General features: G+C 35.6%; 1 protein-coding gene and 4 non-coding genes across 5 annotated transcripts in view; all 5 read left to right on the top strand.

Annotated features, from left to right (window-relative positions):
- Positions 1-18,585, top strand: part of WDR43 (WD repeat domain 43) — a 51,761-nt gene that overhangs the window by 17,915 nt on the left and 15,261 nt on the right. The window contains exons 4-10 of the mRNA XM_044663706.1: positions 1,266-1,386; positions 2,576-2,715; positions 5,882-5,984; positions 8,565-8,629; positions 11,958-12,129; positions 12,802-12,885; positions 16,164-16,292. Of these exons, the coding sequence (XP_044519641.1) occupies positions 1,266-1,386; positions 2,576-2,715; positions 5,882-5,984; positions 8,565-8,629; positions 11,958-12,129; positions 12,802-12,885; positions 16,164-16,292 (814 nt within the window). The remainder of the gene's footprint in view (positions 1-1,265; positions 1,387-2,575; positions 2,716-5,881; positions 5,985-8,564; positions 8,630-11,957; positions 12,130-12,801; positions 12,886-16,163; positions 16,293-18,585) is intronic.
- Positions 2,084-2,168, top strand: LOC123238483. Its single transcript, XR_006505646.1, has one exon. It is a non-coding gene; the product is annotated as a small nucleolar RNA SNORD53/SNORD92 (small nucleolar RNA).
- On the top strand, positions 3,226-3,307 carry LOC123238484. The gene has a single exon (XR_006505647.1). It is a non-coding gene; the product is annotated as a small nucleolar RNA SNORD53/SNORD92 (small nucleolar RNA).
- Positions 15,394-15,471, top strand: LOC123238481. The gene has a single exon (XR_006505644.1). It is a non-coding gene; the product is annotated as a small nucleolar RNA SNORD53/SNORD92 (small nucleolar RNA).
- Positions 16,810-16,884, top strand: LOC123238482. The gene has a single exon (XR_006505645.1). It is a non-coding gene; the product is annotated as a small nucleolar RNA SNORD53/SNORD92 (small nucleolar RNA).

Below are 18,585 nucleotides of genomic sequence, written 5' to 3'. Positions count from 1 at the left end.
ATTTGTTCCTTTTTTTCTTTTTCCAGTTAAGAGTAAGAAAATACTTAATTTTGTTTGCTCGTTTCTTAATTCTCTTGGTTTTTTCTTCTCAGATTCTGAGTAGTTTGGGTAAGATCTTTCTGTTTGATTTATTTTTCATGATGGCTATTAAATTTTGCAATTTTCTAAGAAGAAAGAAAGCCTGATGGTTGACTTGCTCTCCAGTCATTCCTTGAGAAATTCAAAGAGAAGTTCTGCATAATTGTTGAAGATGCATGAAAACTACTTACGCATATTATATAGACTGTGTGTGTATGTGTGTACACACATTGAGAGATAATAAATATAGTGGGCATTCTGAGAAGTGAGATAGAGAATCAATTAGATAGTAGTAGGATTTTCTTGTAGTGCCTAATTAGTGAGACATCATTTTTGAAATGCTCTTTGGGAGGGTGGTGATGACACTAGACAGTATGTAAAATTGTTCTAGGGTCCAGATGGTCAACTGGGCAGTAGCAACTTCTTAAGTTCTATGGGACCAAATCTGTAAATGCCTTCTGTAAGATAGGATTTGAAAACAAGGTCAGAATGCTCTGAACTCTTAAGAGAGGAAACATAGAAACACAGACCTGAAAAGTATCTTCTACTTCAACCCCCTTGTTCAACAGATGAGAAAACGGAAGTCTAGAGAGGCCAACCTTGCACATGCTCAAGGTTACAGAGCTGGGATGAGGCCCTGGTCTCTAGACTCCTAGTCCCATGCTCTTGCACTACCCCCTGATGCTTTCCTCCAGCAGGGGCCTACACCTGGAAATAAGATTAGGAAACATGTTTTCTAAGGAGATGAGAATGCTAGCAGCCACACCAACATGAATCTACCTGGGGCTGAAAGACTGAAAGCAGCTCAGGTTAGTGTGTGACCCAGATGTGATTGGGGTGGGGTCAATGCCAGGGACAAGGAAGAGAACTAGATTGTAGACCACCTACCAGGAGACGGATCTTGTCGGAGTCATCTGCCTGCCCACCCTCTTTTAAGTCCTCAAATGCCTAAAGGAGTTGGTTCTAGAAGGATCTAACAGGAGCCAGCCTGGTTCTTTCAGGGCCCTGGGCTTGGGCTCTGTGGGACAGGATTATCCTGGATCAATTCTGCTTGTGCACAGCTGAACACAAAGTTTGACTTTCAAGGAATCTAGTCTGGTATGAAGCCCTTGATGGTAACTTTCATTGTTTCTGCTGCAAAGGAACAAAAATGATAATTTTCTCTACAATGTTTTTCTGTAATACAGCAAATGGAAAGGTGACATCAGCAGTGTCAGTGCTTTGTGCATCAGTCCTGATGGGAAGATGTTGCTTTCAGCTGGTCGAACTATCAAACTATGGGATTTGGAGACTAAAGAAGTCTATAGAGTGAGTGAGTCAAACTAGGTTCAGGTATAGTAAAAGCACAATAATTCAGACTAATTTGGGAGGGATGTCATTTTGAATTAGGGAAAATAGGAATTATTTTTATTAATAAAAACAGGATATTTTTCATGTTTCAAGAGTTACCATAATCAGCCACCAAGGAAATGTTTCCAAATAAGTTTTGATAGTGATAGAATCAATGAGAATTGGCAGTGTTGTTTACACACTGGGTTTTAGAGTGGCCTAGATTTTATTATAATACTGCTGGCTTACTCTTTGTGGTCTTGGTTGAGGGCTTTTCTGGCCCTGTTTCCTCATCTTTAAAAATGAGAGGATTGAACAATATGACTTCCTCGAGTTCTCTTCTAGCTCTGAAGCTTCTGAATCATTTCACTATGAAATTGCTCAAGTCTGCTAGCTATAGTTTGTTAAATTAAATAGAACAAATATGCACCCAGAAGTCTTGTTTATATTTTAATTTGCTTGGTGTTGTTTTTTAACAACAGTGCAAAACTAAGTAAAGGACAAGATAAATTATTATAGGTTTTAGTTTAGGTTAGTTTGAATTAATGAGCTTTTACTGTACTGCTAACCATAATTGTTCTGTTTTCCAGATTGAAAACTGTACTGTTTAAAATCAAATATAGATTTCATACTATGTTGCTGGAAGAAAAAAATCCTTTGGGGTTACTGAGATTTGGTGCTGTGATGATACTAAAAATTGTGGTTTCAACTTAACTGATAGTTGAATGAGGACATCTAATTCCTTGGCTGTGTCTGAGCATATGCAGTACCCCTTTTGATTTTGTGGTAGAATTAAGGAATTGACTTTATGCAATGAAATGTAAGAAAACATGGGTTATGGGGAGGACATGTGGGTTATTAAGAAGGAATACTGTGTAGTTTTTTATAATTTAGGCAGATGCCCTATTTCCTAAGAATTCTAAAGAGTGCAGCATAAATACCTTCAGTTGCTTGAGCTATCAAACTATGGGACTTGGAGAACAAAGAAGTCTATAGAGTGAGTAAATTAAAATAGTTCCAAGTATAGTAATAATTCAGTAATTCAGAATAATTTATTGTCTTCATTTAGTTGTGATCACCTGTCCTCATTGTTTCTTACAATTTGCAGATGAAAGAAATATCTAGACTCTTTTGCATAATTGCTTTAGAACTGCTTTTTTTCCTCTAGCATTTCACAGGTCATGCCACAGCTGTTTCATCACTCATGTTCACAACTATAAGACCTCCTAATGAAAGTCAGCCCTTTGATGGAATTACTGGCCTTTATTTCTTGTCTGGAGCAGTACATGACCGGTTACTTAATGTGTGGTATGTATTTCTTTTCCGTTGGAAGAAAATGTGTCTTGAAATGTGTCACTTGTAGATTGAGAAAAAAATGTGATTGACTTTATTCTGTTTTGGGAATTTTGTTGTGTCTCATAACTTTTTTAAGAACCTTCCAACTTGTGGGGTGGAAGTGATGGAAGAATAAAAGAAACTTAGAAGTTACCAAGTTTTATATTAATTATCTTTGACAAGGACAAACTTGTTTTCTCTCATCCTCAAGTCTGTTTTTCTTTCTCTTTGTAGATGACTAATAATAAGTCTCAAAAGATCTTTTATAATTCTGTAAACAGCTATCTCCCAATTAATACAAATATAATTCCTGGGAAGTGATTGCATGTATTTGAATTGATACTATTTGAAGTTGTAATTATATAAAATAGGGTAACTGTTCTGACCAAATGGGATTATGCTGTGTGAATGTGAATAATGCAACCACATCTCCAGATTCATTTATATATTAATAGGGACCTAACAGTAGGTCATTTTGGATTGGTGCTATGATGACATTCCACTGTGGTTTCATCAAACTGATAATTTAATGAGGACATTAAATTCCTTGGCTGTGTCTGAGCATATTCATCAATCCTTAATTATAGTAGTATTATAAACTATATTTTGATTAACCTTCAAAACAACTTTTTTAAAGCCAGAATTGCTCTGGAATAAGTGATCATTAAAATTCTGTGTCTCAGTCACAGTTCTTAAATTAGAAGTTGTATAAAAATTTTTATAAATTAATACTGACTCCCCTTGTATTTTAATAATTTTGGATTTTACATTTTCTACATACTTTAGGAAGAACATTACCAGAACATAGTAATGATCTAGATATTTCCTAGGTGCTAGATAATTTTACTTTTTTCCCCCAAATTGGTAAGGTAAATTGCAGAGATTATGAAGGAAGGATGAAGAGTTGTTTAGCAATATAGACTGTAGATTGTATGTATAAAATAATAATAGTTTCACATATTATCTCTGGGGCAGGGGGTAGTTTGTTTATTTTAAATCCTTACCTTCTATCCTAGAATCATTAGTTCCAAGGCAGAAAGTGGTATGGGCTAGGCAATTGAGGTTAAGTAACTTGTCCAGGGTCACACAGCTAGGAAGTGTGAGGCTAGATTTGTACCCCTGACCTGTCTCTACGTGTTTCTCTATTGATTGAGTTACCCAGGGCATGTAGTTTAAATTTTATTATCCCTATTTTACACATGAAGCAGGCTTAGGTTGTGGTCACTAATGTATAATAGCCATAGATCTCAAAACACATGTTTCCTTGCTTCTATAAAATGTCAGCTCCTTGAAAAAAGGAACTATTTCCTTTTTTGTCTGCCATGCAGTGCCTGACTTATTATGAGTAGGAATTTGTTCATTCTTCATGCTTGTATCCCTAGGACCTAGCACAATTCATAACACAAGGTACTTGATGATTGTTCATTAATTAAGAAATGCTTGTTGATAAATTGCAAATGACAGTTCTACATCAGTATTATTGGAACTGTAGTTCTAGAACCTTGTCCTTGAATAGAAAAATTTTCCCTTTCTAGATTTTTTTTACATTCTAATTCCTGTGCTCTGGTCTTAATGTGTTTCTTTGGAATCATTGGTGAATTGTGACAGTCTTTGTTGTTTCCAACTTTTTTAAAACTGTATTTTGAATCTTGGGTTGATTCTGTCCCTGAGGTACACAGGGACACTTTTTTTTGACGCTTAACCTTCTGTCTTAGAATCAGTATAAAGTTATCAGTTCCAAAGCACAGGAACAATAAGAACTAGACAATTGAAGGTAAAGCAACAGGGTCACACAACTAAGAAGGGTTTGAGGCTAGATTTGAACTTAGGACTTTCCATCTCCAGATCTTGGTCTCTATTCATTGAGCCACCTAGCTGCCCCAGGGACATTAGGATTGCTAATGGGACGAACATTTCATGTCCTCTTTTTGAACTTGGTGGGAGAGAGTAAGATCTTTGATAGGTAGGTAGGTCCTTTAGTTTTGGGGCAAATGAGTAATAAAAATCAGTCAATAAAATTATATGAAGGATTACAAATCTCCTTATATTTAAAATGCACGTGTAATTTGTTTTGGGCCTAAGAGGTTTTAATTATTTAGTGTGGTTCCATTTCATATTTTTGTCAAAGAAAAATATTTGTATTTTCCAAATGTCACAAAGTCTATAGCTGAGTTGAACCTCCCTTTATATGAATGGAGAGAGGAACTGTCATCTGTAATATATACTGGTTAATAATAGGATATTTTTGTCTGTAGTCTTGAGAGGAAGCATGATTTGATTTTAGGTCATAGGAATTCACCTAGTGAGTTTTGAGTAAATGTATATATCCCTTTTAGGAATATTTACATGAAAGTGAATATATGTTCAACATTTTTAATAATGTAACTGTGGCAGTATTTGCTTACTAGAGAAATACAAGTTCTTAACATTTAGCCACAAAGAAGAGAGTTATTAGATTTAGAACAAGTGAACTTGGGACAAATCTTGGTACTTTTGCTATTTATGACCTGTGTGACCTTTGGGAAATCACTAAACCTCTCTGCATCCCAATTCCTTATGTACTGTTGTTTTTTAAAAGAATACAGTGGGCTCAGATGATCTCTAAAATCTTAATTTTTCAGTCAGGCCTAACTCAGGCCCTTGTGCAAATTTGGAATGCAGTACAGAACAGATATTTTTGTAAATTCAACAAAATTCAATTAAAACTACACAGAATAATTAAAAAGTATATTGACTCCAGTTACCAGTGCTAGGTTAGGTGAATATACTCCCTGGGCAATGAGAATTCTGCTAAAACCTCCAATATCATCAGATTGTATTCTCAGCCCGTAACTGGACCAGCCCAGCCTATATAAACAGATGCTGCTTCTGCCACAGTCGTCAGCTCTAAATCTGTGTTATGCTCAATGAGTTGTTTCGTATATAATTGCAATAGCTCATTCTTTGGGTCTACCAGGTAATATTGGTAGGTACTTTCACTTTTTCCGGACAACCAGTTTAAGTGATTATTTTAATTTTTATTCCACTTAGCTTTGGTTTATTGATTAATTCTGTGTAGAGTCTTAATTCTGTGATCTTTCTTTAGATGTTTCCAATTTCTTTGCATCTCACTAGATAAAGGCTGGTTTATGTATTCTAGGCAAATTCGGTCAGAAAATAAAGAGAAGAATGCAGTGATGTCTTTTACAGTTACTGATGAACCGGTCTACATTGACCTGACTCTGTCAGAAAACAAAGAGGAGGTAAAATTACTGCATAATTTGGTCTTGATTGTTAAGGAATGCTATTTCCACTTTATTCATTTTTCAAGATAGAACATGTTGATGGGTTTTGTGGGTCTTGTACGGGTCTTGTACAAACCTGGGTGATAAGAATGTTACAGTTTTGATAGTGACCAAAAAGAGCTATGCTCTATTTGTTTTTTTTTTTTTTGAAAAGGTAATAAAGTTACTAATATTTTTTGAGTAAAGAAGAGGGAAGAAAAATAGGCATTTATTAAGCTACTAAAATGTGCTACATATCCTATGCTGTGTCCTTTACATAACAAATACTATCTCATTTAATCCTCACAACAACCTTGCCAGGTAGGTGCATTTAATTTCCCTGTTTTTCTGTTGAAGAAACTATTGCAGGCAGACACTTGCCTAGGGATACCCAACTAGTAAATGGTTGGGACTGGATTTGAACCTCAGGTCTACCTAACTCTGGGCTCAGAAATCTATCTTATTGAAAATCTCATTAGAACATTTTGGATATCAAGGGGACTCAGAACTTAAAACAGATATAATTATTTGAAAAGATTTTATTGACAAGGCAAATTGGTCTTTTGCTGGATGCTTTATTTGTAATGCAAAATTCCACAATGTTGAATTTTACATTGCATGTTCTAATAGGTTTAATTATAAAAGAGAAGCTCAAGTAAAGAAATAATTTTCCTAAAAGTTTGCTACAAATGACAATTTTTTCCCAATATGAGCATACTTCCTTTACATCACAACTGATTTAAATGTCTATTACTCTACATCGTCTGAGTCTGTACATTATTCTAAAATTCAGTTTTAAGGAATCTAGGAAATAACCTTAATGCATGCTATATCTATGTTAACACTTTTGTTTGGAAAACATGTCACTATTCTATACACGGCAGTCAGAATTAGAAAACTTTCTAAGGCAATCCCCTAGAATTCTGCCTTTTACAGAATGAAAATTTGCTATTTAAAATTTTTAGTTTTTCTCTGTTAAGATTGATAGTATTTAATAAAAATCTGGATTGTGGAATGGGCATAAAATTGATCAAGAGGCATGAAAGTTTTGTAGAATAATTTCAGACATAGATCATTTAATTTAATCCCCTCATTTTGCAGAAAACAGAAACAAAGGGGAAGTGCCTTGCCTGCGGTCACACAGGTAGTAAGGCACAGAGCCAGGATTGGAGTCTGTGTCCTCTTAATTGCAAATGCATTGAGCTTTCCACTTTGCAGATTTGTACTTAATTCTAAACCCTTACAATGAAGTGAATTTATTTGTTGACATTCTCATTTACTACCTATTAGAGAATCAGGGTAATCTAAAATTTTAAAATAATAGGTCTTGATGGTTACCTAATGTTAACTTTATGCCACAAGTTTTTCAGGGTCTTTTTTTTCCTACTCCATAGAAATATTTATAATGAAGTGAATAAGATTATTTTGCCTTGAATATTAGATAGTGGTAGAAGTGATTGAGCTAGAACTTTCTTTCCTTTATCTAGGCCACTAATCAGGAAAGAGAAAACCATTATTTCCTTACCCTTACTCTTTTCAATATTATTTTTCATTTACTTGGACCTCTGTATTGAAAACAGTGTTCCTATGAATCTTAGAAAGCAAACCAACTCACATCTGTTATTTATTAAAATTCTTATGGTAGAGACTTTAATTTCTCAAACTTAACCTCCTAAAGTAATTCTTATTTCATTTTCCCCCCTGATTTTTAGTTAATTCTCTAAGGTTCCCACATATATGAATTGCTGATATGTATCCGTAGAGGGAATCTGCAATTTTTTAGCAGTGATGTCCCAAAGCTCCATTTTAAAAAATTCTTCCCATGACTCTTCACAGTAGTATCTCCCCACAAGTTTTTTATTTCCAAGAAACCCTGCAATCATTAAAGGAAGACATATAATACCCTGGGCTGTGGGACTGATCCCTATAGAGAATCTGCTTAGCCAAACTTCTGTGGTATCATGGCTTTAGTTGTTTTGGAGCTTGAAGATCCTAGAATAGGAATAAAAAGGAGGAAGTCATAATGATGGACACACCTTTGCCCTTTGCCCCTATTTGTGTACCTTTTTCTACTACTCTGATAATGGTGTTGCTTTTGGTGCATGTGTAGAAGTTGAGCTCTAGATCACAAACTTCAATGACGTATTATAGTAATAAAACTTTTTGAAATACTATTTGATAGGTTTACCTTAGTGTTTTCCCTTCATGATATGGGGACACCCTGTTGAATTTACAATTTAGAGCAGTGATTCCCAAAGTGGGCGCCACCGCCCCCTGGCAGCGATCCAGCGGGGCGGTGATGGCCACAGGTGTGTTTATCTTTCCTATTAATTGTTATTAAAATTAAAACAAATTAATTTCCAGGGACGCTAAGTAATTTTTTTTCTGGGAAGGGGGTGGTAGGCCAAAAAAGTTTGGGAACCACTGATTTAGAAGGTTGTTGAAATGTTTTAGAATAGTTGTTTTGTGTCGGAAAGTTAGCACATTAACAAATAACAGAAATTTTTGATTGTTTAATTTCATTGAGAGTAATTGGTGCATTTTGTCTTATTCCTTTAGCCTGTAAAGTTAGCTGTTGTTTGTAGAGATGGACAAGTTCATTTATTCGAACACATATTAAATGGGTAAGTTGGAATTTTTCAAATGGGAATTTTTCTTAATTTGGTTTCTTCCTATTATAGATTGTTAGCATTGTGTAACTGTGTGTGTTTCTCTGACTCTTCTCAAAATTTTAAAACTTTACATTCTGTATCAGAACCAATATGAAGAGCAGTAAGGACTAGGCAATGGGAGTTAAGTGACTTGCCCAAGGTCACACAGCTAGGAAGTGTCTGGGACCAGTTTTGAGCCTAGGACCTCTCTTCTCCAGGCCAGGTTCTCAATCCACAGAGCTATCTACCTGCCCCTAACTGTTCTTAAATTTTTATCATGTGTATGCTCTGTGTCCCTGTAGTAATCATAACTCCACAGTCCTAGAAATAGAACTAGGAGTGATTTGTTTATTTGTTTTTGCTCATGATTGCTGGTCAGGAAATATTTCAGAAGAGCCGGTAGTAATTATTGTTCATTTTCTTTTCTCCTGAAGTGTTCTTCTCTCTCATTACCCCTCTCATAAGATCTTGCTTCCTTACTTTACTGAGCATGAGACTCTCAGACATTGTAGCCTTACTAGGCTAATAGTGGCTAGCATTTATATGATAATAGATAGTGTTCATGTAGTGCTTTAATTTTTGCAAAATGTTTTACAATTATCTATTTTTATCTTCAAAATAATTCAGGGACTTACATTTTTATCCATTTTAGAGAAACTGAAGCTCATAGAGGTTATGTGACTTGCCCAGAGTCACATAGTCATTAAACATTTGAGGCTTGATTAAGGATCTGAGGCAACTCTTTTGTTTCTGTAAAAATTTCCTTCAGCTCATTTTATAGATGAGGAAACTGAGGCAAATAGGGTTAAATAACTTGCCTAGATTCACACTGCTAGAAAGTGCCTGAGGCCATATTTAAATGCCAGAAGATAAGTTTCCTGATTCTTAGCCCAGTGCCCATATCAGCTGTATCATCTAGTTGTTCCTTGTTTAGTCCTATTCTAGTCTTAGAGGATAAGGCCTTCCTTTCCAAGATTAATTGCTTCATTCATGCTCTTATTCCTGTCTTCTTCTCTTGTGTTTCTATCAACTGTTCCCAATCTCATACATTTCCACTCTTCTCTGCTATGTCTACTATTTAGGTTTCTTTTCTTTCCTGTTTGAATTCTTCCCTCTCCTCATGTCTCTTCCCCCAAAGAAAAAAGAAAACAAGCCAATTTTGTTTTATCTTACATTTTTCCCCCTTAAAAATTATTTGTTTTTTGTCTTATTACTATAATCATTCTTTTTCCTTTTAAAAAAATAATCTTGTCCCTCTCACTGTTACCCCTCTCCCCCATGTACCCTTTTTCTTTCTCATTGAGTAAACACAAAGAAAGCCATCAATATATTATTAGCACAGTCCAGCAAAATATTCCTATGTTAATCTTGACTCTTTCTGCATTTTAAGTTTATCACTGTTAGGGCTTAAGTATGTACTTCATCTTCATTCTTTTGGACTAAAGTTCAAAAGTCTTTCCAAGTTGTTTTTCTCCAAAATGGTATAATATAAATAGTTTTCCTACCTCTTATTCACTTTGCTTTGTATTGGTTTACAGAGATCTTTCCAATTAGTTCTGAAACTGTCACATTTCTTTGTTTTTTATGGCATAGTAATACTCCCGTTACATTCATGTACCATAATTTGTTTAATCATTTCCTAGTGGCGCCCTTATTTCCAATTTATGGCTACCATGATAAGAGCTGCTATAAACATTTATTGTATAAAGACCTTTTCCCTCTTTATTTAATTTCTTTGGATTATAAATATGATAGTTGAATATCTGGGTCACCGGACTCATATTTCAATAACTTGATGCATGTTGGACCAGAATGGCTGACTAATTTATAGCTCCTCCATCATTTGTCGTTTTCATCTTTTTTCACCTTTGCCATTCTAATAATTGTGAGGTGGTAACTTAAACTTGCTTTAATTTGTATTTCTCTATTAGTGCTTTAGAGCATTTTTGATAGCTTGGATTTCTTCCGTTTGAAAAACTGGTTGTTGATATTCTTCAACCTTCATCTCCTCAGTTTGCAGTTATCACTTGTGCAATGACTCCACAATCCATATATCCCTTTCTTTTACCCTTTCTAGAGGGCTGCTTTCTCATATCTATGTGCCTTCTCTTACCTACACCTAGAAGTTTGTGTATACCGTGTAACCCAATGTGTGTACAAACAAGCCCTTCTTTTAGTCCTGCCTCATACTTCAATCCCACACCATTATTTCTTTAATATATATTGGTGGCCCTTCCATTTGGTCATTGAACCAAAACTGGTTTCTTCTGTCTTCCTTTCTTTCCCTCCCCTCCCCTCCTCATCCCAATCCAATTTATTTTTGAGTGTGTGGTTTTTCAATCTATCATGTTTCTTATATATTTGTCTTTGTGCGCTCACTGTATGTGGTTGATTCATTCAGACCCTTGCCATTACCTCCATGAATGGGCACCCTATCTTCTATCTCTTCGAGGTTCTTTTTTTTTTTTTTTTAACTAGCTTATTTATGAACCCTTTCTGATCCCTTGCTTCACCTCTTCCCTTCTCTGCCTGTGTACCACCCCTCTCCCAAGCCCAGCAAGAAATTGCTTCCTAGAATTTATCCACATATACAAAGTATTTGCCTCTCTTCAACATTCATCACATTTTGCCTTGTTTTATATTTAAGTTTTTGTATCTTATTCTGCCCAACTTTTATAAGATTTTAAGTTCCTTGAAAGTAGCATCTTTATTTGCATTCCATAGATTATGCACAGTGCCTTGCACATCATTGCACAGAATTCTTCTAAATTGCATTATGGTTGGATACCTAAAATGAAATCCTTTAAAGGGAATGAGAAATTGTATTAGCACCTTTTTGGCTTTATAAGATGTCCCCACTGAAGAGCATTAATTAATTAGATTTTTGTGTTTTGTTTTGTTTTGTTTTGTTTTTGGTCTTCCGTTTTCACAGTGTATATCATCGTTCTTTCTCTCAGTAGATTCTCAGAACTCCCTGCATTGTACTTGTATGGATCTCTGGATCTTGTAAACAGCATGACTCTGTTCCTTTGTTTTGTGGAGAGTGGTAGAGAAGTTGAGATATGTAGTTGTGGTGGCCAAAGTCTACATAGATAGTATGAGCATAATACGGGTTTATGAGCATAATATATTTAGTAGACCCTCTTCATCTTGTTTTTACCTTGTTAAGGCATTTTAATATTCTGGGTAATGATCCCTTTCTCTTCTCTTTAACAGTTTTCTAAGGGAATTACTATGGTAAGTTTAGATTTGCTACTTAACGTCACATGACTTGATCACATTTGAATTTTTCAATTTTTAGATGCTGCAAAAAGCCTTTGACTTCAAATTGCACTATTCAGATTGCAACATCTGGGAAAGACAAGGAATCAACACCAACACCTATCCCTATTCTAGCAGCAGCTTTTTGTTCAGACAAGCAATCTTTACTGCTTGTGTATGGCAGTCATTTGCAGCCAGCGATTGAAAGAGTGGTAGGTAGATATTAATGACTAAGTGTCACATTAAAATCTTTACTCTTAAGTAGAGTAAAGATTTTAATGTGACACTTTGGTCTGTTTTGTTAGTTTTTTGAAATTTTATTTTCTAATGGGATTGAAAGGTATAGCTCTTTTGAAGCACAGGTGTGGATGTTAATGAATTGAATTAGTGGAGAGTTATTTTGGAATTTTATACCTGAGTATATAGCTAGCATCCATTGAATTTCAGTGGATGACTATGTAATGGGTAAAGTAATGATTGAATCTTTGTGACTCTTTAAATTTCTTTTGATGATTTCTGGTGAGTTGTTATGAATATGTCATTATTAATAGAGAACTTTAAAAAGTCAATGTCTGGTAATTGTATATGGGTGGCTATAGTACAGATCCAAAAGCTGATTTTTCTTATTAATGTTGTTGACTTGTGTTTATATGAAAGAAAGATGTGGTAAGACATGTGTATTTTTGAGGGGTAAACTGGAGATTTCTATAGACATTGAACTTTTCAGCATTTAAAAGGATTGTAATTTTTAATGACCAGAACACAAATTTCTTTTTAGAAGACATATCTTGAAATTTGTTTTTGTGTATTGTATATATAAAATTTTTTTGTGGCTGTGCTTGATTAGTGTGTGAAATTAATTTTTTGCCTTTTTCCTACTCTAGTCTTTGAACTCCAAAGAACCCCATATGTGTCTGATAAGAGATATCAATTGTTGGGCTCCAAAAATAGGAATAGCTGTAACAAAGGTGAGTGAGTTTGGTTCCTATTTTGGTAATAGTTTTGAGTAAACTATTTAATGAATTTATCTATTATAATCATTAATTATTATATATTGGGTACTCCATTACTTGCTGGGAGTACAAATATTAGGAATGAAAGTTCCATTTCCATTTGATGGCACTATCTTTTTGATTCACAAGACAAACTAGGTTCTAAAGCCCTGCCCTTCTCTGTCAACAGTACCCCCTAGAGGGGGCCGGCTGCATAACTAAGTGGTTTGAGAGCCAGGCCTAGAGAGGGAAAGTCTTAGGTTCAAATCTGGTCTCAGACACTTCCCAGCCGTGTGACCCTGGGAAAGTCACTTAACCCCCATTGCCTAACCCTTACCACTCTCTGCCTTGGAGCCAATGCAAAGTATTGACTCTTATGACGGAAGGCAAGGGTTTAAAAAAAAAAAACACAGTACCCCCTAGAGACTGAAATATTTCCTATCCTTTTATTTTTTTATCTCCCAACTGCCATTTTAATCCATAACTGTCCACATGGGAAAAAACTATTCCGACTCCCCTTTGTTTTTCACTCCTCTCCCAATGTCCCCTCCAACTCTGCACATCCCTGTCTCACACTAGAGTAAACTTTACTTCTTCCCTTTGTTCTCCTTCCTCTCACTGAGACCAAGCTCTCCCACAGCAGCACTTCCACTCACCACACTATGCTGTTGGGGATGGAGTGGGAGAAGTGTCCGTGTTCTCAGTTTGGAGTTTTTTTTTTTCAGGATCCCCATCACTAGCCTGCTTCCTAAACTCTCATTCTGTTGCTTTTGTATTATTTTGGACTTCTCTCCCTTTCCCTCTCATAGCCAAGCATTTGCCACATTGTACCATATCTGCCTTCTTCCCATTTCCACTCCTAGTTGCCATCTTAGTTCAGGTCCTTATCATCTCTCAGTCTAATTGCCTACTCCATCCAGTTCATCCTGCACACTGCTGCCAACATATTTCTTAAATGCAGGTTTGTCTGCTCTTCTAACAACTTCTGTGGCTCTGTTGCCTTTAGGATAAATTTTAAGCCCCTTTTATTTAGCTTTTAAAGTCTTTCAGAATATGACCCCACCCTGTCTTTTTAATCCTCAGTTGACAGCCTGTGTTCTTTCAACTGTTCTCAATATAGTACTTTTCATCTTTACTGTCTCCTCCCCAAGTGTTCTTTGTGGCTCAGCCCAAGCACCCTGCTATGTCTTTCTTGTACTCCCTCTCTGACTACTTTTGTATTCTTTTGTAGGTTTTTTAAAAAAGTCCTTACCTTTTGTCTTAGAATTGATTCTAAGTATTGATTCCAAGGTAAGGGCTAAGCAGTGGAGGTTAAGTGACTTGCCCAGGGTCACTTGGCTAGGAAGTATCTGGGGTCGGATCCGAACCCAGGATCTGGCTCCATATTCAGCTACTTAGCTGCCCCATGTTCTTAGTATAATTTTTGTTTTCTCTGAATGTAAATTCCTTTCCAGGCAAGGGTCTTTTATTTGTGTACCCATGGCCTCCCACTGTGCCAGTGCCATATACTGTGTATTTTTTGAGTGACTCTTCCATTTGCTCCTCTCTTATAATGTATAACTTATTCTTTGCCTTAATATTATTCACTTCATCATCTTAGTTAACATGCCATTAGCCACTAGTCTGAAGGAGTTGTTTCTGAAATGAACTAGAAATCCAATTTATCTAAGAACCATACTTAAACTACCTGCTTTTAGTCTACTGGAAAATGATTAAATGGCAACTTAGTATTTACATTTTCTACATCACTAATTACTTCAACAGATGCCATATACTTTGAAATGCCCATCATTTTTATGGACTTTTGAAGTTTTGGGGGGTTTGTGCCTGTTATTTAGAGAGTTTCATATTAATGCTATAACAACATCATTAGAGTAACCTCAACTCTAAATTTGTAAGACATTCTTTGATGTGTATTAACCCTTTAGCATTGCTTTCTGGTTCCTTTTTCAAAGTTTTTTGAGGAGCTTTATTCCAAAAAATTATTGATAGAGAAGCACCTATACAGTCTACCCAGGAGTGCCCTTTCCTTGGGGTAATTTTACCATGGCATATAATAATTGCTCATTTACCTTGAAAAAACATTCCTCAAACTGTGTTGGCTAAATTGAGAGTAATTCATTGGATCAAGGCATGTATAATTGGATTATATTAGGGCTAAAGTTACTTTTGTGATTTCTTTCTGTAATACGAGTATAAATATGAAGAAAGAAATGTCGAAGGTACATCTGAAAGCACTCAAATCTTTTGTGAAAGGATACTCTATAAAGATACTGTCCAATGACTTATGGCTTTTAAAGTCACTGTAGATTTTAACTTGCTGATAATCCCCTTGGAATTGGAGAACAAAAATGGTAAAGAGAGCCATGTTGCTCTGTTTTTGATTAAAAACTTGAAGCTTGTTAAGTAAAGCTATAGTCTGATCAGAATTAGTTTGGTTTTTAAGCCCCTTTAAATTAAAAAAAAGAGAGGGAGAGCTGGGAATTGCTGTGATGACTTCCATTTGGTTTCGCTTGTGACTGAGTTTCAGAGCTGATGCTTCTCTCTTGGCTGTCTGAGCGGTCCTGGCATCTTATGTTCTAATCTAGTTTAGCAGTCCTGAACTAATCAGCTATGTCTTTTATATTATTATTATTTTTTTTTAAAACCCATAACTTCTGTGTATTGGCTCTTAGGTGGAAGAGTGGCAAGGGTGGGCAATGGGGGTCAAGTGACTTGCCCAGGGTCACACAGCTGGGAAGTGTCTGAGGCTGGATTTGAACCTAGAACCTCCCGTCTCCAGGCCTGACTCTCAATCCACTGAGCTACCCAGCTGCCCCTCAGCTATGTCTTTTAAGTGGTCAGCTTTAAAAAGGAAGAATCATTGTGCTTTTCCCCTTAATATAATGGAACTACTCAAAACTTCTTGATAAACTAAATCAGTAATAGAATTAAGAATTGAGTTGAATAAATATGCAGTTTTATAGTTTAGAAACTTGCTTGTAGGCAATTTAAAATATACATATTTCTTTGCCTCTAGTAAAATTAATTTATCTTGTAGTCAAGATTAGATTTTTAAAATCTATTAGATTAGGAAGGAAAAATATGATATTATTTCTGAAAATGTTTTTAGAGAGAAACTAAGACATATTGAAGTTAGTTCAAATATCAGACATTTGTAATGCATCTTAGCATCCTTCTTGATTTGTGTAGGGTGAGTAAAATTGAGTCATATGTTTTCCCTCACTTTTCTTAACACTTTCCAAATTCTGTAGGTAAGAACACCAATAATGAACTCAGAGGCCAAAGTTTTAGGCCCTGGAATTCCTGGACATCATGCAGCCATCAAACCTACATTGGAGACCGAGAAAACAGAAAGTAAAAGAAGATTAAAGGAGAATGAGGTAATTGAAGTCGATAGTATCACATAGGGTAAACCATAGAAAGTAATTTTTATTATGATAGATTTTGCAGAGAATGGAGACTCCAGTTACTTGTCATTCCTTATATTGCCATCAAAGCCTCCAAAGGAGTTGATGACCCCTTTGCTACCATATATTTTCTCTAATTTGGGTTTCTATTCTTTTTCCCCCCCTATAAAGATAGTGGGAGATACAATCCTTATCAGCACCCAAGTCTTAAACTCTTTAGAAAGTTGTCAGACTATTGCTGCTGTTTGTTTTATATTTCTTTACTATATTTTGGAGTGTATTGCCAAAAGAAGATAGAAATTGACCTTTGTTTTGGACCAGTCTGGGGTTAGAAATAGGAATCTTTAGTTTTTTATTGACTAGAAAGGGTGTGTGTGTGTGTGTGTCTGTGTCTGTGTGTGTGTGTGTCTGTGTGAGAGAGAGGGAGAGGGAGAGGTGTCATTGATCATTGTCTGTTTCATATGTTATAGAACTAAACCAATGCCTGTACTTGCTGTGATGATTTCAATCTGGTTTCGCTTTTTGCTGAGTTCCAGTGATGCCTTTCTCTTGGCTGTCTGAGCATGTCTGGCATTCAATCAGAGGATCATAGATTGAGAGATGGAAGAATCTATTCTAGCCATCTGATGCTGCTGCATGATTAAGACACAGATTAAATATTGCCTTATTAGGTTTTGAGCTCGGGCATTCCTGAGACCTATTGCATGACTACCATAGCTACTTCATGATGTAATGTTAAATTCATACTGTATAGAGAGCACTCTGATAGCTAAGAGCTGAGAATTCCGAGGATACCCTACCCTTAGGTACAGCACATAACCAAAGTTCTCTGCACAAACTGGATCTGAACTGAGTGGTGCAAAGCAATTTCTTTGTGATATCTAAAGAAGAAGGAATGGTTTCTTAACTCAGCTACATCATAAAGAATGTAGCTTTTCAAAAGGCATTATCTAATGGGAAATACACACATGTATACACACATAACATGCTCTCTCTATATATATATATCTGATAGTCATTAATTCAATTGAATATCAGTTCAATTTAATTCCAGAAACTTCTGTTGGCATGTAGAATACATGGAAGGAGAGTGATGAGATAGAAAACTTTGTTTCTTTAGTGATCTCAAATTGTGGAGTACCTTGGATACCTGGCTGAGGAGTTTAGATTTCACTTGGTAGGTAGTTCCACTTGCCTAGACTTTAAGAGTATTGAACAGATGAAAAGATGGCTTGATCAGAACTGCTCATATGGGAGATTAATTTGTGAATTATGAATTAGAAAGAATGAGGCTGGAATCAAATTATTTTAGGAAATTAATCAGTTAGTCAGGCCTAGTGGTAATGGAGGTGAATAGAATAGAAAGCAGGGAATAGAAGGAGTAAAGAAGTTATTTTAGAGTTGTTAATATCAATACAATTGGGAAATTGAGTGAAGGACAAATTATAGACCTACTTTTTTTCAGTTCATAAATATTAATCTTTGGAAAATGTAACTGGGTTTAATCTGAAAAGAACATTGAGTCATCCCTCCTTGCATATTTTATAAAAAAATTATTAAAATGTATTTTATTTTCCCATTTACATGGAATAACAATTTTCAATAAAAAGATCTAGTTCTCTCCCCCACGTCTCTTCCTCTCTCAGAGATGATAAGCACTTTGATCTGGGTTATACATTTATTATACAAAACAGACTTCCAAATTGGTCATTGTCATAAGAGCATACTCATATGAAATCAAATCCCCAAAATAAAATTGTAAATGAACTAATATGAAAGAGTATGCTTTAACAGTCTACCTCTGGAGGTAAGATAGCATTCATAAGTCCTTCAGATTTTTCCCAGATGATTGTAATGCTGAGAGTAGCTAAGTTTTTCAGAGTTGATCATTCTATAGTATTGCTGTGTACAGTACTCTCCCAGTTCTGTTTATTTCACTCTGGATTAGTTCAGGTAGATCTTTCCAGCTATTTCTAAAATCATCCTGCTTATCATTTTTCATAGCTCAGTAATATCCCATCACCATAATATATCACAATTTGATCTATTATTCCCTAATTGATGGACATCTCCTCAGTTTCTAATTCTCTGCTACTACAGAACTGATATAAATAGGTCTTTCCCCCTTCTTAATGATCTCTTTGTTATATAGACCCAGTAGTGGTATTATAGGATCAAATGCCCAGTTTTATAGCCTTTTGGGCATAATTCCAAATTTCCCTCCAGAATTGTTGGGACAGTTTACAACTATTCCAGCAATGCTTTA

Source organism: Gracilinanus agilis, chromosome 2 (assembly GCF_016433145.1).
Source record: "Gracilinanus agilis isolate LMUSP501 chromosome 2, AgileGrace, whole genome shotgun sequence".
NCBI classification, from domain to species: domain Eukaryota; kingdom Metazoa; phylum Chordata; class Mammalia; order Didelphimorphia; family Didelphidae; genus Gracilinanus; species Gracilinanus agilis.
Note: the sequence above shows the minus strand (reverse complement) of the source record. Positions and strands in the feature narration are given on the sequence as shown.